This window comes from Artibeus jamaicensis, unplaced genomic scaffold (assembly GCF_021234435.1).
Source record: "Artibeus jamaicensis isolate MK-2021 breed Jamaican fruit bat unplaced genomic scaffold, CSHL_Jam_final contig_777, whole genome shotgun sequence".
NCBI lineage: Eukaryota > Metazoa > Chordata > Mammalia > Chiroptera > Phyllostomidae > Artibeus > Artibeus jamaicensis.
In genome coordinates, this window is record NW_026521966.1 from 2939092 (window position 1) to 2961202 (window position 22111).

At 52.9% G+C, this 22111-nt stretch overlaps 1 protein-coding gene across 1 annotated transcript in view; it reads left to right on the forward strand.

Moving 5' to 3' along the window:
• Nucleotides 1-5950: 5950 nt before the first annotated feature.
• Nucleotides 5951-22111, forward strand: part of TRPV3 (transient receptor potential cation channel subfamily V member 3) — a 28340-nt gene continuing 12179 nt past the window's right edge. The window contains exons 1-7 of the mRNA XM_037133027.2: nt 5951-6069; nt 13687-13791; nt 13941-14027; nt 14978-15132; nt 15880-16056; nt 18723-18863; nt 20447-20727. Of these exons, the coding sequence (XP_036988922.1) occupies nt 5951-6069; nt 13687-13791; nt 13941-14027; nt 14978-15132; nt 15880-16056; nt 18723-18863; nt 20447-20727 (1065 nt within the window). The remainder of the gene's footprint in view (nt 6070-13686; nt 13792-13940; nt 14028-14977; nt 15133-15879; nt 16057-18722; nt 18864-20446; nt 20728-22111) is intronic.

Genomic DNA, 22111 nt, shown 5'->3' on the forward strand with positions numbered 1-22111 from the left:
TCAGAAAATGTCGTGTCGATGTGAGACAGCTACGAGTTTCTGCAAATCGAATCAACTTCCGAACTGACTTAGAGCTGGGAGGACTCTTGCGGGTGTTGTTCTGTGAAATGGAGGCTCACAGCGTTTTGTGTGAACCCAGGCTGTTTAAGGGGTCACGCCTGCCACTAGCTGGGTTTACTTATGTATTTAATCTGTTGCTGTCTCTTTTAAAAGCTTTAATTTAATTAAAAATGTTTTTCAGTTGCAGATGGCATTAACATTGTTTTATGTTAGTTTCAGGCACGTGGCATAGTGGTTAAACAGTCATACACATTACGAAGTGTCCCCCCCAATATTTCTAGTACCCATGCGGCACCACATACACACTTATTACAATATTACTGAATATATTTCCTGTGCTGTACTTTACGTCCCCACAAGTGTTCGGTAACCCCACAAGAAAGTCTCTGACCTTTCTCGCCCAGTCCTCCAGCCGCCCTCCCCTCTGGCAACCACCAGTCTGCTCATTGTATCCATGAGTATGTTTTTGTTGTGTTTGTTCCTGTTGCTGTCTCTTTATCTCTCCATCCCCATGTGCCTCCTTCCATCACCTGGAGGCAGGATGAGCTACAACCCAGAATCCCCAACAGGGAGACTGCCCAGCTCTCCCTGCCCGAGGACAACTGTGGCTGCCAGGATGCAGTGGCCCTCTCCTCACTACAGTTGAGTGGGCCCAAGGCTGTTGATGGAGCTCTGCCTAGCCCTGCCTTCCTCACAGCACCAAGTGGGGTGTTACTAGAGTGGGTCAAGGGGTCGGCCCCTACCTGGATGCAACCACCCCACAGAGACCTCTTGTCTCATTTCTCTCTCTTGGGGGAATCTTGTGGACCTGCCTGGGCCCTGATATTTGCAAGGCTTGGGAGGTCTGGACAGGAAGGCGAAGGGGCATCTGGTGTGTCATCTGCTGTGGGGCATTTTACATTTCACAGCAGACAGACGTGGTGCAGACAGAGACTGCTGTCTGAGGCTTCTACTTTGATCTCAGCTTGGAGAGTTGGGGGGCATATAGGGAGTATACTGGCCAAATCTAGGGGCTTCGGGGAGCGGGACTGGGTTGGGAATATGCAGAGACCACCCTTTCCCCTTACAGCCTACATCCCACACTGGGCCGCTGGCCCCATGCTTTCTGTTGTTTTGTTCCACAGGCACAGCGGGTTCGAAGGGTCCCTCCTGGAACCGCACCTCTTTAGGCTCTGCCTGAAAATTCACTGGCAGAGAGGGAGCTGAGGTCACTGGTGCAGGGAGCGCACAGCAGGGGTCGTGGCTGCACCCGGGAACACCAAGGAGCAAGGAGCTCCATTGTGGGGGCAGGTTGTTAACCCTCCCAGGCTCCCAGGCATTGGGGCAGCTGTGAGTAATTGCTCAGGGGCATGTGCATGTTGGCGATGGAGGCGCAGTGGGCAAAGCTCAGTTCCGCAGTTCTGCAGGGGACCAGGCTTGGAAGAAAGAGGCAGGATTCCTGGCTCCACGTTCCTGCTGCTGTGCTGTGTGGGGCCCAAACACAGGTCCCAACTGGATGCAGCAGCTGGCACTGGCTTTGATATGAGATGCTGGCTCAGCACAGCCGGTCACTTCCCTTCCTGCCTGACCACATGACAATAGCGTCCTCAGCAGGGCCCTGTGCTCCTTGCCTGTGAGACTAGGCCTGCACAGCAGTTTGTGACAGGGGTCCGGGATGACTCAGTGGCCTGGGGTCATTCAGTGGGCTGCAGCTGGACTCAGCAGAGCATATCTGATACCCAGCTGCATTTCAATGCCACCCAAACTCTTCACCACTCCTTGAATGTCTCGGGTCTCTCAGGGAGAGTCCCTCTCCTGTGGAGACTGTCCTTCTTCCTTTCAAGTCCAACCCAAATGCCCACCTCCCACCTCCCCATTAGATGCACTCCCTCCCTCCTTGGTGGCCTGAGTCCTTTTTGTCCTTACAACCTGCCAGGTGGGGTTAGGGTTTCATATTCCTGGAGGAGGAAACTACCCATCTCCATTTCTGAATCCCACACTGGTCCCTGGCTTCCCTGCCTTGTCTGTCACCCTGGGCTGCCACCTTGTGCTGGACTAAGTGGGCTGGAGCTGTGTTTCCATGTGTGTAAGGTGGGAGTGGGGGACATGGCTCTGAGTCTGTCTGGTGATGTGGCCCACGCTCCCTTCCACAGCAGAGGGGGTTCCCTTTTGGGAAGGAGATGGGGAGGCCTTTTGAACCAGCTCCAGCCTGGCCTTTGAAAAATGTGCTGACACCTGGCAAAGCATCAACACTGGAATTTGGCAGCAGCCTCACCCCCAGGGCTCTCGGGCAGTCAGAAGCAAGCCAGGAGGGGTGAGGGACTCAGTCAGGAGGGGCAATTAACTGTGTAAGACCTGGAGAACTATGCTTGATCCCTGAATGGGCTTTAATGTGGAATTCCGGGCAGTGAGGAGATTTTGAATTCTGTGCATGGGAGCTTCAGGACCCCCTTGACTTAAATAGTGAGAAAAACCTCCTACATCAGCCACACCTGAGGCCTCCTGGCTCCCAAGCCAGGTTTTCTGCTCCTTCCTGGACCCAGGGCCTGCTATCCCATGGTCAGAAGCTTGACCCTCCTCCTGCCTCTCCCCAGGCCTGGTAGGCTGGGGTGATGAGGAATCAAGGGGCATGCCCCATGGCAGTCAAGGAAGTCCCTGCTGCATCAGTCACTGGCGCCATCCCGGTCTTCAGAAACTTCCTGCTCCATCCCATTTCCATCTTGCCTACGGGAGCAGGTGTGTAATTCCTGGGTGATGTGGAGACAGGCAGGGTCACACCAGCCTGGCTCCGCCCCTTCACAGCTGTGGCCTGAGCATAGGGAGGGCACAGAGTCTTCCCTGATGCAAATATCCAGGGCAGTTGCTGGGAGAATGAATCAGCATGGCAAAAACAATAATAGCTAATAGCTGTCTCCATTTATCGAGTACTTTCTGTTCTCTGGGCCTCGTTCTGTGTGTTCTCCCATTTAATCCTCACAGCAATTCAGTAACTTGAGAAGGGGGTTTACGATGCCCATTTCACAGATGAGGAAACTGAGGCTGGGGAGAATGACTTGGCCCGAGTCATGTCGTCAGAAATGGGTGGGGCTATCTGACACCAACGTCTGTGGTACATCATTTTTAGTGGGAGCATTGACTGGGGACTTCTTCTGTCTCTGAGAGAACCTAATCCCAGGCTCTGTGGGACTGCTACCAAGTCTTAAGGCTGGTCCCCCTGAGGTCACCCAGTCAAGCCTCAGCAGTGACCTTGCCTCCCAGGGGTCAGGATAGAGAATTGACTTTTCATTAAGCCCTCCCACCAGCAGAACCTCTGACTCTTCACAGCATCCTTGGAAAGTAAGCATTGATTCCCATTTCTCAGTTGGAGAAACTGAGGCTCATGATGTGAATCATCCAGCACAAGAGAGGAAAGAGTTGAGACCAGAACATTGGCCTTGACACTTGCTGCCTCCTCACCTTCTCCTGGGTCAGGGTGAGGCTGTCATGTGGGCGTGGAGGTGATTCAGGCATAGCACGTGGGTGGGGGGTAGTGCAGCCAGCTGGTGGGTGTGGCCTGCCTGGTGGCGAGGGCAGGTGGCCCAGCCAGTTCTGCCTCTAAAGCCTCATTCCAGCCATCTCTCTCCCTGTGATGAGAGCCTCCTGCTGCCTCAGCCACAGTCCCACCGGGGGGCCTTGGGCCCGGGACATTCGGTGATCTCAGAGCAAGGGTAGCCACTGCCACCTGGACTTCACCAGGTGAGTTGCCACACAGGCAGCCAGTGCCCTTCAAAGTCCCTAGGAAGTCCAAGGAGAGCTCCTTAGGGTTGGGAAGGAGTATGAGGCTCAGCAGGGGAAACAAAGCTGGACATGAGCCCTTGGCCATGGGGAGGGTTTGAGAGCACAGGTTCTGGTGGGCCCAGGAACCCTTCCCTGAGGTTTGGGCATCTGGTGGAGGGAGAACTCTCACAGCTGCCCAGGCCAGAGGTAAGGCTCCTTGCCTTCCTAGCAGGCCCAGGGATGTGCCTCTCTAGAGCACGGGTGTCATGGGACTTCACAATGGGGTCGGGTGGCTCCAGAGCTTGAGAGGGACCATGTCCAGGCATTCCACGGGTGCTGGGCCAGCAGGCGTGGGGGCTCCCTTGTGGCTGTGGGCCTTGTCCATCTTCAAGAAAAGGCTGTTCCAGTCAGAGTTAGTGCTTAAGAGGCACGACCTCCTACTCCCCAGGTGGAAGCCTGCTCTGGAGATAAGGATGCCAAGGCAACAAGAGAGTCCAGCTGGTGAGAACACAGAGCTTCCAGGGTGACTCAGGGAGCTAATTACAGCTGCTGCACTCCTAGTCCAGGGTTCTCCTGAGCCTCTGTCCCTCGCTGCCCACTACTCGCCCACACTCATAGGCCCAGGGCAAAGAGGGTGGAGCAGCCAGCTGGTGTGCATAGAGACACAGGGTCCTTGGGGACCATTTAGCCCCTTTCTCAGAATAGAAGCCAGAGGCCCAGGGAGGTATTGGAGACATGCCTTTCCTTTCATCCTTCTTCTTTACTCTTGGCCTGCATGTCTGTGCATCTGGCTGTTTCGATCATCTCTCACTGGGCTGCTCCGCCCTTTGGCCTCGAGGCCCCTCCTCAGAGCTCCCTGCCTCCAGGTGCCTGAAGCCAGGGCCAAAGGCCTCTGCTGAATGACTCCTCCCCTCCTGAGTTGCTCACTTTTAGTGTGCAGGGGGCTTGTGACATTTCTAAACCTTACTCCAGTCTGATGACAACCTGCTCCAGATACTTCCTCCAGAAAGCTTTCTTATTTGGGGCAGAATCACCAGTGGCCCCAGTTCTACTCCCCCAACTGGTCTCTTCTTACAGAAATCTGTTCCTCACCTCCCTCCCACCCCTGTGACTTGGAGGGAGTTGGCTGAGGGCTGCTCAGGCTGAGAATTGCCCCCATCAACTGTAGAGTCACCACCTGTCCACACAACTCTTGACCCCTCACTATCTCCCCCTATGTGGTCAGCCCACCCTTCCTCACAGCAGCCTCCCCCTGGAACCCTGGCCTCTGGTGTCCCCATGCCACACACAGCCTGCTCTCTCTAAGGTGGCTGTCTCCTGTGTCCCCTGCTACCTTGGGATCTGCCACAGCTCCTGCCTGGTGTTCCAGGCCCTCCCAAACTAGCCCACCCTGCTCCTAAGCTGCTCGCGGCCAGGGCTCCCCATGAATAACCAGGCTCTCTGGCCACTCCAGCTCCTTGCCACTCACTCAACTTTTTGACTGCTGGTCTCGACTCAGGCCCTCCATCTGCTTGGATTGCTCTTCTTCCTCCACTGTCTTCTCAGAAGATGTATCAGCCCCTTGTTCCGGCATCTCTCTCCCAGCCCAGCCCAGGATCCATCCATACTGAGCATCAGTAAAGCAGGTCTGGATGGAGGGGCTTCCCCTCTGTCCCTGGGGAAGGGGGCTGTGTTGCTCTGAGGATCAGTGTGTTAGTTGCAGAGATCACCAAGGTGTGGAGAAATCGAAAAAGCAGAGGAGTTGAAGCTGTGTTATTAGGAGCATAGTATCCGAACAAAGGAGGTGATGAGTCCTGTTCTGTCGAGGAAGCTCCGAGCATAAAATTAGAGTTGAGCCCTGGGACAGCAGAGTGTCTTCTCAGGAGTCCACTTGGAGGTGGGTGTGGCTGGACATGATGTCCTGAGAGAGGCTCAGGGCATGGTGGTCTGTACCTGGAGGCTCTGCGGGGCTCTCCTAGGACCCACTGGCGCAGGGTGCAGGGGGACGGAAAGCTTCAGGCACAGTCTCCCTGAGAAGAGTTGGTGGTCTGAGAAGGGAGAGAGTGAGTTCCCCATCCTAGGTGGTGTGAGCAGGGGGCACAGGGGGCCTGAAGCCCCATGATGCTCCTTCCTGCCCCTGTAACCTGAGCATCTGTGCTGTGACTGTGTACTAGCCATGGATGCCCACCCCAAGGAGCTGGTGTCCCTGATGGGAAGAAAAGCCACCGTCCCTGGTGGGAATGCTGTTGTCCTGCAGGAGAAGAGGCCAGCAGAGATCACCCCCACTAAGAAGAGGTAAGACTGGCAGGCCTGGGCCTGGGTACTATGCTGTGAGGGCATAGTAGTCCTGGTGCTCGCCCTCTGGAGCCCTTGTCTGGGGTGGACCCGAGAGTCTTAGTCTCATCTGCAGTGGTCTGGTGCCCAACCAGGTACATGTAACTGGGGCAAGGTGGGGATACCACACTGCAAACTTGGGGAGCTGAGCTGGGAAGGTTTGATTAATGATCCCTAAGGTCTCCTGTGCATCTGGTTTAGGCTTGGACCCAGGCTGGGGAGTCTAGGACACAGAAAGAAGAATGCCTGCTCCTGCTCACTGTCTGGTGGATGAGAGGGGGCACCAAGGAGAACTGGAAGTGCCCCAGAGAGAGGGTGAACTAGGCAGGCTAGGGCATAAGGGGGGGCAAGTAATGCTGATTCTGTGGGCAGTCTCGGCATACTTCCTGAAGGAGGTGATATTAGAGTGGATGATGGCAGGTGGAGAGGAGGAGGAAGGGCATCCTGGGCAGGGGCTGGGGGCAGGGACCAGTGAAAAGCCCCATGTGGTTGAAGAGCTGGACGGGTGTGGGATTTTGAGGAGATGAGTTCCATTGGGACTGGGCTTGGTGGTCAGTTAAGGAGATTGGACAAAACAGAGGGCAGTGGAAAGCCACAGAGGGCTTCATATGAAAGGAAGGGCATGGTGAGATTTGCATTTTGGAAAGGATGTTCTGGGGGATCTGGGTGGATGATGGAGTGGAAGAGAAGTTGTTGGGAAACCTAAGTGGTGAGGTCTGACCTTGGGCAGTTAGGGGTGGAGAAAAGGAGGCCAATCAGAGAGATATTAGGATGATGGAGTCCATAGGATCAACTATGGGAGGGGAGGGAGAATGAAGAACAAAAAAGCATCCCCTTCTTCTGATGGGGGGTTGGAGCTGGAGGGACAATGGAGCCCTCTTCAACATGGGCACGTCAGAGGAGAAGGAGCAAAGTCAGGAGGAATAAGCCAAATTCAGTTGTGAAATGTTGGCTGAGAGGTGTGCAAGGACCATCCAAAGGGAAGCTCCATCCTGGAGCACAGGAGGGAAAATTCATAGACTACACAGGTCCACGAGGCAGCCTGGGTCTGGGTGGGCTTGTCTGAATAAGAGCAGAGAGATTCTTGAACTAAGCCACCAAATACTCCTACCCTCTTGCCTCTCTTGCCCTCACCACCCCCTCATGTTCCCGGCGGGGGGGTTGAAACTAAGGGAAGGATTGAAGACAATTTCAGGAAAATCCCAGGTTCTTCTAGCAGTCAAGTTGTGTTCATGAGCCCATCCCTGTTCATGAGCTTAGCTCTCAGCTCCCCTCTGCCTATGGCCTTAACCGGTCAAGCGCCTGGGTGTGAGACCTTTTTCTTGGGAGGTGGAGACCCCTTCTTCCTGAGGGCTCTTTGAGGGGCTTGTGTGCCTACTTCTCCCAAGGCCCTGAAAATTTGGGCATTTTCCTCAGGACTGGGTATAGGATTCCTCAGGTCTAGAAAGAAAAGGAAAAGAAAAATTATATGTAAACAAAGAAGGCAATTCTGACCATTAGGAAAATATGTCTTAATGGTAGAATTGAAGGCACCAAGAAATCTACATTGGGGAGAGATTTTTAGAGAGATTTTTCCTTTTTTTTTTTTTTGAAGATTCATTTTTTAAAATTTTTTTTATTGATTATGCTGTTATAGTTGTTCTATTCCCCCTTTATTCCCCTCCACCCTACCCCTCATCCCCACCATTACCCCCCCTTTGGATTATGACCATATGTCTCAAGTCCTTTAGATTCTATATTTCCCATGCTATTTTTGCCCCCCCCAACTATTTTCTATCTACTGTCTATGCTACTTATTTTCTGTACCTTCTCCCCCTTCTCCTCCTCCCACTCCCCTGTTGCTAACCCTCCTTGAGATCTTCATTTCTATGTTTCCACTCCTGATCTAGCTGTCCTTTTAGTTTGCTTTCGTTTTAGGTGTGGTTGTTAATAACTGTGAGTTTGTTGTCCTTTCACTGTTCATGTTTCTTTAACTTCTTTTTCTTAGATAAGTCCCTTTAACATTTCATATAATAAGGGCTTGGTGATGATGAACTCCTTGAATTTGATCTTATCTGAGAAGCACTTTATCTGTCCTTCCATTCTAAATGAAAGTTTTGCTGGATAGAGCAATCTTGGTTGTAGGTCTTTGGATTTCATGACTTGGAATACCTCTTTCCAGCCCCTTCTTGCCTGTAAGGTGTCTTTTGAGAAATCCGCTGACAGTCTGATGGGGACTCCTTTGTAGGTGACTGTCCCCTTAGCTCTTGCTGCTTCTAGGATTCTCTCCTTCATTTTAATCTTGGCTAATGTAATTACGATGTGCCTTGGTGTGTTCCTTCTTGGGTCCAACTTCTTTGGGACTCTCTGAGCTTCCTGGATTTCCTGGAAGTCTATTTCCTTTGCCAGATTGGGGAAATTCTCCTTTATTATTTGTTCAAAGAAGTTTTCCACTGGTGGCTGTGCCTTTCCCCTTCTGGTACCCCTATAATTCGGATGTTGGAGCGTTTAAAGATGTCCTGGAGGTTCCTAAGACTCCCCTCATTTCTTTGAATTCTTGCTTCTTGACTCTTTTCTGTTTGGCCATTATTTGCTTTCTTCTGGTCCACTCCATTGATTTGAGTCCCAGTTTCCTTTTCATTGCTATTGGTGTCCTGTGCAATTCCATTCATTTCAATTAGTTTCGCCTTCATATATTTGTCTAATTTGTGGCTATAATCAACCAGTTCTGTGAGGATCCTGATGACCAGTATTTTAAACTGTGCGTCTGAGAGTTTTGCTATTTCTTCATCACTTAGATCTATGGGCTCTGGGGCTCTGAGATCCTCCTGCGCCATTCTTGGTCTGTTCGGGCCCTTTAAGTGTGAGAAGCGGCGCCTTGGACTCCCAGGTCGCTGGGTTGTGACGCTGTATGTGGGGGCGTGGCCATAGCGGGGAAATGGCGACCCTCTCTGCCGCTTCTCACAGCTGGGTGCAGAGGAGCCGTGCCTTAGGTGGTTCACCTGGGCCGGGCCACTCAGATTCGCTGGGTTATGACGCTGTATGTGGAGGTGGGGTCAGAGCAGGGAAATGGCGGCGCCCTCCACTGCTGCTTGCCATGGGGACCTGCCGGGCCCGGTCCAACCGCCCACTCCCTCGCCTGTCCACCTGCGCACAAATGTGCAACCTCAGTCAACAAGCAGCCCCGCTGCCCCGCTGTCTCCCCCGCGGTAGCTTGCTTGGTCGCTCACTAGGTCCGACCCTGCGCCTGGATTCCGCGGGCCTGAGTCTGTCTGGCCGAGTCCTCCTGTGCAACCCTGCTCCGCCAGCCGCTGGTTTCGCCCCTTACAGGTCAGGCTGAAGAATTTGTTAACGGACTTCCGAAAAGTTCAATTTTCCGTGTTCTGGCTGTATTTTCTTTGCTAATATTTAGTTTTCTCTAATCTTGGTTGTGTGAGAAGGCACAGTACATCCACCTATGCCTCCATCTTGGCGGAAGTCCCAGAGATTTTTCCTGAACCATCATAGCACTCCCGCTAATCCCCATGAGTAGCTATCACTGTGACCATCTTACCGGGCCCTGGGCAAGGCGATGCCTAGGAACAGAGATGCAGGCTGATAAAGGCTGTGTAAGAGTTGGCCTCAGAGCATGTGGGCATTTCTTGGGACAAAGCAGGTGAGGCGGGCTCCTAGGCAGGCTTGTCTGAGTAAGAGCAGAGCTACCCTTGAGCTAGGCCACCATATACCACCCTCCTGTCTTTCTTCTTGTCTCCAGAGAGACAGAAATGTAGGAGAAATGGTGTAGAGCTGTCTGTTCACCTGAGTTAACAACGTCCAGGTGGTGCCCTGGATGGTGCGGCTCAGTGGATTGAGCACCAGCCTGCGAATCAAGGGGTTGCAGGTTCGATTCCCAGTCAGGGCACATGCCAGTCCCCAGTAGTGGGTGCGTGAGAGGCAACCACACATTGATATTTCTCTCCCTCTCTTTTTCTTTCCCTCCCCCTCTCTAAAAGTAAATAAAATCTTTAAAAACAAACACCCAGGTTGTGCCCTTTGGTGTGGGCCAAAGGTAGGAATAAACAATGCCAAAGATCAGGAGCCAGCTGTCACAAGAACTTGCCATCAGCTCATGATGGAGGGTAACAGGTGGCAGGTGCAAGTAGGGTAGGACTGGCCCTCGTGGTCCTGCAGCTTCCTGCCCCCAGAGTTTGATCCTTGCCCACTGATGGGTCCTCTCCAGCCTGGCTCTCACCACACTCCTTCCTGGCCCCTGAAGACCTCCTTTCTCAGACACAGCCCTCACCTTCCTTTCAGATGCTTCTTTCACGCTGCTCTCTCTGCTTCCAGGGCTTTCCCCAAACCACAGGTTCATTTCAAATCCCACCTGACAGAGCACAGAGCCTTCCCTGTCCCTGCCCTCAGTTGGGAGGACCTTCTCCTTCCCCAAGCTCCTACAGTCTCTCTGAAGAGGTAGTGTGGTTATTAGCACAGTGTTAGCTGTGGTTGAGATCTCTGAAGTCAGGGCCTCTGGAAAGATCATGCCTGCCCTCCGGGCCCCCAGGTTTCCTATACGAAGCACACTCATAGTTTTTGAGTAAGTGGCTGAGTCAGTGAAGGAGCAGGCAAGATGAGGAGAGAAGGAGTGTGTGAGTTGATGAGTAAGCCACCCAGGGGCTTGGCACAGCCCCTCAGCATGACTGAGGTCACTTCACTGAGACACTTCACATGCTTCCCTTTCCTTGAGCCCCCGTCTCCAGGCTTGGAGTGGGTAGATGCTTTCACGACTGGGCTATTCTTATGACCCCTGAAGACTTTGGGAGGGGGCCTTGCAAGGAGAAGTGGAAGAGAGGCAAAGGGCCCCTTGTCAGAGTCCTGTGCAAGGCGGGGATGGGAGGTGAGGACTTTGGGCAACTGAGAACCCAGAGGGAGGCACCTGAGGGATGCAGCCTCTGAACATTACAGTGTAGGGCTGTGGCTGTCTGTGTGCTCATTGGTCCAGTTCACTGGTCTGTCCATCTATTCATCTGCTTATCCACCCAACTACTAATTCCTCAGCCACTCTCCCTTCCTTCTCTCCTCTCTTTCTCCCTCCTTCTCCCTCCTTCTCCCTTCCTCCCTCCCTCCCTCCCTCCCTCCCTCCCTCCCTCCCTCCCTCCCTTCCTTCCTTCCTTCCTTCCTTCCTTCCTTCCTTCCTTCCTTCCTTCCTTCCTTCCTTTCCCCTGTATTAACCCATCTATCCATCCTTCCCTTTATCCATTCATGCATCCATCTCTATCCATCTATTCATCCATCCACTCACCACTCATCTGTCCACCTGTCCCACCAGCCATTCTTCTCACTCATATACCTTTCACTCACCATCTGTCTATCTCTCTGCTCATCCATTTAGTTAGGTCTTCTGAGTGTGAAGACAAGTGTTGAATTCTGGTGAATCAAGGATGAAAAAATTGTAGTTTCTTCACTGAGGGACTTATAGCTGAAGGACAGTGTGTGGTCTAGAGTGAGTAAAGGAAGAGCCTCACTGTGCTGTGCCCCGGTCTGATCACTGGGGCCAGTTTGGACCAATGCACCAGAACAGTAACTCTGTGAGGGGAGAGATTTTGCCCTGTTGTTCACCTCTATACTACCAGTTCCTAGAACAGTGCTTGGAACCTTGCAGGCTCTCAACAAATAGAGTAAAGTACTCTATTATTTTATTTTATTTTTTTAGTTAATGTACTACTGAAGAGCCCAGAGAGGTGGCTGTCTTGGGGGCTCCTGTGGGGGCCCTGCAGGAGGCAGAGGTATGGCCAATCAGACTGATGACCTCTGATGCCCATTTATGGTCCATAAATGGGTGATCCAAGTGCTTCCCTGCTCCAGAGTCCAAGCCTTGGGGGTCATCTGGCCCAATCATTGTCTGTCCAGGTGAGGATACTTGGCCCAGAGATAGTAAGAGACCACCTGGGGTCACACAGGAGGCAGAGGCAGAGCCAGACTAGAACCCAAACCTCAGGCTCTGAGCCAGAGGTTTGCTCCTTCCTTGTCTTCTCTTTTGGAAGAGGGATCTGACTTTAGGTCAGGTCAGAAGGTTCCTCTTGATGGGCGGGAAACAGGAAGAGGGCCGACGTGTCAGCCATTGTTGCTCCTCACCCCACTTATACCCATTTCTGGATTTGTTGAGCCCTCCAGGCTTGTCTGTGCCCAGAGGAGCAAGGCCAGGGTCTCCCTCCTGCCTACCCAACCCCAGAAGGTGGCTGCTTTGGGTGGCCTGCCTCTGCAGCTGATTGTTGGAGTTGATTGATTGGAAGCAGATTCGGAGGGCTGAGGGGAAAGCAGAGCAGCACGGATGGTGGTATGAGCCAAGAGCCTGGACATTCGGAGTCAGTACTCTGACTAATTTGGCTTTTGCCCTCAGGGGTAACTGTGGATGAGCTGCTTCTTCATACCAGCCTAGTTTCCCCATTTGTAGAATGGGGTCACTATTCCTCCCCTGCTGCCCTCCCTTCTGAACTTGATATGGCTGGGACTATACTTTGGGAGCTCTTCTGTGGTCTCATGCATTGATCCTTCCAGACCTGGGAAGGAAGCAGGTAGCAGGAGGCCACAGTCCGGGCCAGGTGACAGAGCCAGGTCACAGAGCCAGCACTTACTCTGCAGCAGCTGTGGGGTGGGGGTGCTGCTGTAACAGAGGTCATCCCCAGCCTGATCCTCACCATCCCAATCATCTCAAGAAGGTGTGTCTCTGCGTGTGTGGTTGTGGGTTCGGAAAGCACACACGTGTGCATTTGTGGGTGTGTCCAAAGGCAGGCTGAGGACATGTTTGCATTCGTGGGTGTGTCCAAAGGCAGGCTGAGGCTGTGTCTGGCTGGGAAGTCGCCTCTTGGGTGCGTATCTCGCCTCTTATGGGACAACGAATCTCTCTCCTTCCTAGGGGCTCTAAACTCTCCTCTCTCTTCTCCCAGCCCCTCCACTCACCCTTCCACTGCTCCTCACCTCTGCGCTCCAAAGTGCTTCCCTGTGTTTCCTTCCCAACAGGATCCCCAGCATGAGTGACGACAGAAGGCAGTTGAGTGTGGGGGTGGGGCCTGTACCTGAGTAGCCAGTGTGACTCCAGCCTTTCGCCTCTCCCTCAAGAGCCAAGGAAGGCTCCTGTGGGTCTCGTGGTCTTGGGTTCTGTCTCAGACCTGAGTCAGGAGAGGCCATGCAGGTAGGGGATGGAGGAATGAGCCCCCATTGCCGTGTTCCCCATCCCTGCTGAGTCCCTGGCCCCTGGAAGCGGCTGCAGACAGGAAACTCCTCAGGTGGTAGGCTGCCCCAGTAGAGACCCCTGGATTCATCTAGCCAGTATTTCTAGTGAGAAGTCATCCAGCTTTGAATCCAGGCCCTGACAGCTTCCTACTCTGTGACCTCAGGCAAGCCGCTTGGCCTCAGAGCCTCCACATGCCTGCCTATGAGATGGGGGTGAGAAGAACAATAACACCCCCGCACAGGGCCACTGTGGGGTGAGGCGAGACCACATGGGCACCGAGTCCAGTGTGGAGCTGGTGGGGTGCGTGGGTGCCCTTGGCAGCAGGGTCACAGGACACATAGGCACACAGGCCCTGGTTCTAATGGCCTTGTTCGGTTGTCCCCCACCAGCGCACACTTCTTCCTGGAGATAGAAGGTTTCGAGCCCAACCCCACTGTTGCCAAGACCTCCCCACCCATCTTCTCCAAGCCTATGGATTCCAACATCCGGCAGTGGTGAGTACGACCCGCTGCCTCGGCGGGCCTTCAGCTTGAGAGGACGGTGGTGACTGGCCCTGGGCCACATGGCCAGGCTTGCTGTGGTACGCTAGCGTTGTTCATTTTTAAATGCGTTCCCTTTTTCTTCTCTTCTCCCTCTTGTCCAGCCTCTCTGGCAACTGTGATGACATGGACTCCCCGCAATCTCCTCAGGACGATGTGACAGAGACACCATCCAATCCCAACAGTCCCAGGTGAGCCTGGCCCTCCCCTTCCTCCCACAGTGCCTGACAGGCTGGTTCCAGAAGCACAGGCCCTGGGCCCCTGAGTAACAAAGAAAGAAGCCGCCACTCCTTGGGGCTTGGGACAAATGTCTGGGCCCGTGGCTGTGATATGTAGGAAATTTACTGAGGGAGGGGAGTATTACATTTTATAAACTATAAAAATAATACTCATCCAGGCCCTGGCTGGTGTGGCTCAGTGGATTGAGCATGGGCCTGCAAACCAGAGGATCATAGTTCAATTCCCAGTCAGGGCACATGCCTGGGTTGCAGGCCAGTTCCTAGAGGGGGATGCACGAGAGGCAACCATACATTGATGTTTCTCTCCCTCTCTCCTTCCCTTCCCCTCTAAAGATAAATAAATTTTAAAAATTAAAAAAATAATACTCATCCATTACAGTATGTAGCAAAGTGAGATCTTAATGCAATACCATATATGTAAATTTCAAATACACACCTATAAACCATCAAACATCAATGTACATTCTGCAAGAGCACATACAGACAAAGGGTACACGTCAACACATTACCATAGTTGCCATTTGGAGTGGGGGAGCGGGGAGGGATAGATGAAAAATTTAAGTAACACAAAATATGGAAACGAAATTTCCCTTCCCCTAATCCCATACGTTCAAGGTAATCACTATTAAGTTAGGCATATATCCTTCCTATTCATGACTCTTTGTATCTGAATACACTTTTGATATGATGTGATTGCATTTGGAATAGAAGGGGAGACTGTGTAGGCACCATGGATCCCAGGAGCCCAGAGCATGAATGGAGGGGGTTTCAGATATGGCCACAGGTGTGCAGAAATGCTTGGGGGAAGTGTCCTGGAGGCACAGCAGCTCTGGTGGGGAGAGAGGGAGAAGGGTAGTAGTGGTGGTGCATGTATGGTAAGATGAAACATTTTCTGGCCTCAGTGCACACCTGGCCAAAGAAGAGCGGAGGCGACAAAAGAAACGGCTGAAGAAGCGCATCTTTGCTGCTGTGTCTGAGGGCTTCGTGGAGGAGCTGCTGGGGCTGCTGGTGGAGCTGCAGGAGCTTTGTAAGAGGCGCCGCAGCCTGGACGTGCCTGGTCAGTGCTTGGCCCTGGCAGAGGGTGCAGGGCTGGGGGCTCCTGCGGGGCTCTTGCTACCCACCTTCCCTCTCCTCACCAACCCATGGGGCTGGCATGTGAGGAGCCATGAATGCTGGGTTGGGGACTTTGAACCTGACTTTGGGGGCAATGGGGAGCCATGGAGGGGCTCAGACAGGTGAAGGTCACTGTCTGGCTACTGCCTGGAGAATGGGGGTGAAAGTAGAGAAGGCCCCTATCCAGGCAGAGTTGGGTCCCCAGCAGCAGGGATGAGGGAGGGAGAGCAGCGCTCAGGCAGTGGCACTGGCAGGACTCAAGGACATGGGCAGTGAGCGGGAGGGAGGAGTCAGGTGGTGCCACCAGTGACTTGATGGATGGTGGTGTCCTCAAGCTGTCTTGGGATGAGGGGAGTAGCAGGCTAGGGAAGTCTCTATTTGTAGGCTACCAGGAGGGGGCAGGCTGGAGATTTGGGGTGCTAGCACTGAAGCAGATGCTGGGAAGCAAATGTGGTTGATGGGATTGCCCCCTACCAGGGAGAGAGCGAAGAAGCCAGAAGGAAAGTCCTCAGTTAAAGCTCCCTGGGCCTCTACGAAGGAGGAGCCAGCAGAGGAGCTGGAGCAGAGTGGTTAGGGGGTGGGGGCTCAGGGAGGCCAGCGGGGGCATGCAGTGAGGTCTTGAGGTCTGAGGTGGCAGCCCCCACACCCTGGCCTCCCCTCCTGCGGCTCCACCCTGTGACCTTGCCTGCAGACTTCCTCATGCACAAGCTGACAGCCTCAGACACAGGGAAGACCTGCCTGATGAAGGCCTTGTTGAACATCAACCCCCACACCAAGGAGATTGTGCGGATCCTGCTCGCCTTTGCAGATGACAACGACATTCTGGACAGGTTCATCAATGCCGAGTACACTGAGGAGGCCTACGAAGGTACCTGCCTGTGGGAGGGGCGTGTGGATGGCAGGCACAGTCAGGCCATGCAGAGGCGCTGCTGTTACTGAAAGCCCAGAGCACACAGTGTGGCACTCAGCACATAGCAGGCACTCCTCTCTTCCTTCCTTCATTCTGCGAATGATTTTGAGCGCCGGCCACATGCCAGGTATTGTTTTTGGCACCAGGGAGCAGTGGTGAATAAGACAGATGAAGGCTACTGCTCTAAACAAGGTAATTTTAGATGAAAAACAGTTTGAAAACAAAATCGAAAAGGTAATGTGACCAAAAATGAGTGGGAAGGGACAACTTTAGGGTAGCTGGTCAGAGAAGTGACCTTTGACCTGACCTGCTGAGAAGGATCCAGAGCAGCCTGAGATGGGAGTGAACATGGCACATCTGAGTGATCGAAAGAGCGTTGGAGATGAGGTTAGAGAGCTGGGTGGGGCCAACACATGACAACTATCGATATCATCATCATCATCAACTGTCCCGCGGGATGTCAGTTTAGTGGCTTCTTTCTCAGGTGGTCCAGGGAAGGAGCAAGGGACTCCCTGGGATAGTGTTTCCCTGGCTTGGAATAATCAGTTGTAAATAATCAGTAAGGTGGATCCTCACTGGAGTTTTTGGAGTCAATAAACATCCCACTGGGTTCTTATGAGGTGCCTGTGGCAAAAAAGATGGGCTCAAAAATTACTGGGTGTGTCTGAACGACATGCTGGGGACACTGAACATCTCAGCCTTTTGCAGGTGGGAGTCAAGCTCAGGCCCTTAACTTTTCTCTCTCACACACAAGGGCGATGATTGTGAAAAACTAAAAGCCGTCAATTGGAAGAGAGGAAACCCCGAGAAGATTGTGGCACCTTGAGTGCAGAGCTACACTTTGAGTTCCCTGGTAGCCAAAGTGAAGAGAGAAACTGAATGAGCTATATAATATTTTCAGCCTGTCACAAGGGAGTTGATCCTAGCCCTGCGGCCAGGGAGGTTCAGGCAGTGCCTCAGACTTCTCTCTCTTGGCTCTTCTCCCTTTTCAGCCCCCCTCTGTTCCCTCTCTTCTTCTTTTCAGTATTGCAGGGACTTACAGGCTCCTCTTTCTAGCAGCACGTTCTCCTTGAGGGTAAGGGATGGACTTTGCTTTCCCCACAGTGGACTCCCTGGTACCCTTGGGGGTCTCACCCAAGAGGTCCTTAATAAATGTTTTTTGAATGAGTGAATAAATAAAGATTAGTGTCTGTGTTAAGGCTTTGCTGTCCTGGCTGGAAATCCTTACTTCTCTCCTTCCTCAGTCTCCCCTTGTCCTTTTCTTCCTTCATGAATCTGTCTTGCTGGTGGGTTAGTGGGGGGCTGTGGGTACCCCACCCCTCTGCATGGAGGGAAGAACCATTTATTTCTGTCTTCCCAGTCACCTACCGCAACTCTTTCTCCTGATGGCGTTTGTTGACACCTTCCCTTCCCTGTTCTAGGCACTCCCTCTAAGAGAAGCATTTTCCCTTACTTTGGGCAATCACCTTGCCTTTCTGACCCTCAGTTTACCCATCTTGGTAGAGGATAATATTTCCTCCCTATACTGATTAACAGGCATACAATGACAGCTTTTCAAATATTATTATTTTTAGCAGTTTATCAGAGGCCTTCAGATTTAATTGAATAATTTTTTTAAAAAACAATTTAAAGAATGCTTAGTTCTCTTATACACCAGGAATTTATTTTTATGTATGGCAAGACGGTAACTCTTTGGAAAACACTGTTTCTGGTGGGATCTTCTGAGACACCCCCCTCCCTCCTTTGTCTTCCCACCTCCTCTATCTGGAGGTTCTGCAGCCTCCACCCACAGGCTTAAGGTTCCCTCTCACCTCCCTGCTGCTGGGCCCTTGTTCCTCAGTCACCAGCACCAGTCGCCCAGCACCCGGGCCAGACACCTGGGCGTTACTCTAGATGACCTTTCTTCCTTAAGACCCGCAGACCCTTCTGTGGACTTTTTCTCTTAGTGTTCTTTGGGCTTTATTACCTCTTTCTTTACTGGAGCAACAGTCCTGCATAAGTCTGGGCTCTTTTAAAAACATCCTCCAATTTTGCAGCCAGAGCAGCCAGAGTGAAAATGCACATGTACAAAACCCCAAAACTCTGGATGTGTCACTTCTCTGCTTCAACATGTGGTGACTTCCCATGGCCCTTGGGATGAAGTTCTACCCTCTTACCCTGGCTTATCAGGCTCTGAGCCGGCCTCACCCAGCCTTGTTAAATTTCCCTGAAAGCAGTTTAGGAGGCCACTTCTGGGCAGCCCCTCACCCCACTGGCCTGGATTAAGAGCCCTGCTCTGGTACAAGAGCGCCCCCACCTCCCGGTGTGGTAGCACTTAATTTTCAGCGAGACTCTGCTCCTTCAGAACAAGAATCAAATCTGCGTCCCGTGCGCACTGTATCCCCAGCACCAGGTTGGGAAGCACGGAGCAGGCGCTCCATAAATAGTCCTTTCTTTTATGTAAAATTGAAGTAAAGAATGAAGTTGGGACTCTTGGCAGCTGGCGACACCAAGACCGGACAAGCAGCTTATTTCGTTATGGTTCCGTGGAGGGTAGGGAGGCCAGAAAGGGAAAGAGGCCAGACAGGGTTTGTCACCGGCGTCTCAGCCGCTGAGCACCCCCACCCCGCCCACCCTGTCCGCAGGGCAGACAGCGCTGAACATCGCCATCGAGCGGCGGCAGGGAGACATCACAGCCCTGCTCATCGCTGCTGGTGCAGACGTCAATGCCCACGCTAAGGGGGTCTTCTTCAACCCCAAGTACCAGCACGAAGGCTTCTACTTCGGTGGGTGCCGCCAGTACGGTAGGGGCTAAGGGTTGGGGTCCGGGAGGAGGGCGAAGGGAGGGGCTACCCCGCCTGGCAGCCTTTGCCTCAAGAGACGCTAGGAGGCTGGGGGCACTGCGAACTTCTGCCTCTCAGTCTTGTCCTGGAGAGCAGAACATGGACCAGGGTAGGGGCGGGACAGGTCCGTCTCAACTGGACCAGAGAGGGAGGGGCTGAGGAGGTGGGGAGCCTGCTGTCCCTGAGTGTCACCTGGAAATCTAAGAGGGCACACAGGTGATCTAAGAGAAGCAGAGACCCGGGAGGCATAATGAGGAGACGGCCCTAGTTTACAGGCAAAGCAACAGATTCTGAGGAAGGAAATGACTCGCCCCCCGTGTAGTAAGCAGCTGATGTAAGTGTCCTGGCTGCCAGCTCTGGCCTTTGGCTTCTGTGCTCAGTGCTCCCTGCAAACAGGGAGTCAGAAGTGTGAGTATTTTCAAACTATATTAGTTTGAAAATTCCCTTACGGACAGGCTAAGGAGTCTGAAATCAATTGGGGTTAGGATATTTTAGGGCAAGAATATTTTTTAAATGTGTAATTTAGATACAGAAAATTCACCCATTTTAATTTAAAGTTCCTTTCATTTCCACAAATGCATGACCCCGTGACCAGGACAGGAAACAGACAGCCCTATCACAGCAAAAAGTTTGTGGTCAACCCTGCTTCCCACCCGACTCCAGCCCCGAGGGGCTGATGCCCACTGACCTGTTGTCTCTTCTGGGTGGTTTCCGAAGCAGCAGGACTAGGTGGGTCTGGGTGGCCTTGAGGACAGGGTCTTGTCCAGCCCACTGCCCAGAGCCAGACCTGGTGGGAGCCGGCACTGGGAAACACTTGCTGGGTGGGACGAAGCAAGGGGGAGCTAAGCTGCAGGCCTGCCGTCTGCTCCTGGTTCTGCCTCAGGTTTGCTGTGCGACCAGGTATGCCTCCCCTGCCTTCATTCTTCTTAAATATTTGCTGAGCACTTACTATACACACTGGGTGGTGTTCTAGGTGTTCGAACTATATTATTGAACAAAACAAGGGTCCCTGCCCTCATGGAACTTCTATTGTATATGGGAAAAAGAACATCAGTGACAAACACAATAAATTACATTAAGTCGCATCTTAGAAAGTGATAAATGCCACTGAAAAAATAAAAAGGAATGCATGAGGAGTGGATACAGAGTTCTAGGGCAGGAAGGAGGAGGATTTCAGTTCTAAATAGGGCAGTTAGGGTGACTCAGTGAACAGGTGACATCTGTATAAAGACTTGAAGGAGGTGAGGGAGTGAGTGATGCAGGTATCTGAGGAACAGCACTCCAGGTAGAGGGGACAGCCTGCGCAAAGGCCCTGGGGTAGGACGATGCCTGGTGTGTTTTAAGAAAAGGGGTTATTGCAATAATCTAGCTTCAGTTTCTTCCCATAAAAAAGGAGCTGGGGAGAGGGACAGGGAGCTCAGGGGGCCATCCGGCTGAGATGGTCAGGGCATGGGCTTCAGCCCTGGACTTGGGGAACACTGCTCCAGTCCATGAGAGAACTGAGCCCCAGTGCTAACCTCCCTCAGGTGAGACACCCCTGGCCCTGGCAGCATGTACCAACCAGCCCGAGATCGTGCAGCTACTTATGGAGAATGAGCAGACAGACATCGCCTCTCAGGACTCACGGGGCAACAACATCCTACATGCGCTGGTGACGGTAGCTGAAGACTTCAAGACCCAGAATGACTTTGTTATGCACATGTATGACATGATCTTGCTCAGGAGTGGCAACTGGGAGCTGGAGACCATGCGCAACAACGACGGCCTCACCCCGCTGCAGCTGGCCGCCAAGCTGGGCAAGGCCGAGGTGGGGCTTGGGGGCAGGTGGGAGGGCAGGAGGCACTCTGCCATCTGCCAGACCTGGGCCCGATAGGTCACACCTCACCCAGGGAAAGGTTCGGTTGTGGCCAGAGGTGGGTTTGCTCTGAGTGCCCACAGAGAGGTACTGAGATGCAGTGGAAGGGCCCACCCTCTGGGATTTAGTCCCTGATACTCCATGTTTCTATCTCCTGCCCTGACACCCCTGTCATTGGGGCCAGAGTTGGGGAGCCTTAAAGTTATAGTGACATAATATCTCAAATGCCTTGTGGCTGAGGATTCTTTTGTGGCAGGAGGCTGGGGTGCCCAGGGCCTTCAGCCTCTCAGGAGGACAGAAGTCCCAAAATTGGCTGCTCTGGGTCCAGAGCCAACAGGATGCTACTCCCCAGCTCTGGAGAAACCCCAGTCTGTCCATCGGGTTGAAACTGAGCCAAGACCCCAGCAGGGCATGGGGCTACTTATGAACTTTTGTGCTCATAAGCAGCTTAACCAGGGGCTTTGGTGGAGACCTGAGCTGGGGTGGGCTCCCATTTCTTGGTGGTGGAGCCATGCTTGCTCTGAGATCAAGGTGATGGGTGGGGAGTGGGTGCCTAGAGTGCCTTGGGTCTTGGTCTAATGGTGAGGGCTGGGGCCCACAAGGGACCTTCTCATTCTCTTGTTTGGGGAGGAGAAATGGAGACCGGCTTTGACAGAGGAGGAATCGTGTCCTTCTTCTTCCCTTCCCCACCTCCCCCCCTTCCATCCCTCACATGCTTAAGACACAGACTCTGTCTTTAGGGAGACCTGCCTTTACCCTGGGAGCACTCTGCCTGAGATGAGACAGGAACCCCAGTGAGTCACGTGAGATCAGGGCCCTGACACTGCCATCTTCAGCAGGCCCCTCCTCCTGGGCCTTGGGTTGGTGTCTCAGGAAGCCCCGGCCCCCAGAGCCCTAGGGAACCTCAGAGCTCAGCTTTTGGGGAGTAGTGATCTGGAGAGCTGTGGCTATCCATCTGGCCTGCCCTTTGGAACCACCCAGGAGCTTACAAGATATGCCTGGGATTTGGATTGATTTACACAGTGGTGTGGCATTTGTTAATGTTCCCCAGTGACTTAATATGCAGCAGCATTAGAGTGGGTCCTCCGGTCTCTCTGCAAGGCTGGGATCTTGCATCACCCTGTGTCTGGCCAGGGCAGTGAGACTCATCTGGCCGGGTCTTGATTGGGGGGATGGTGGGGAAACTGGAAGAACTTTGAGCTTCTTCTCAGATCCAGACTAAACAGAAATTCTCTCGTGTCAGTTCCCAGATTCTTCACTGAACTGGGTGTTAAGATCCAATTGCATAGCTTTCCCCATATACAAAGGGCCTTTTTGCACCTTTGTCTCTGGTATT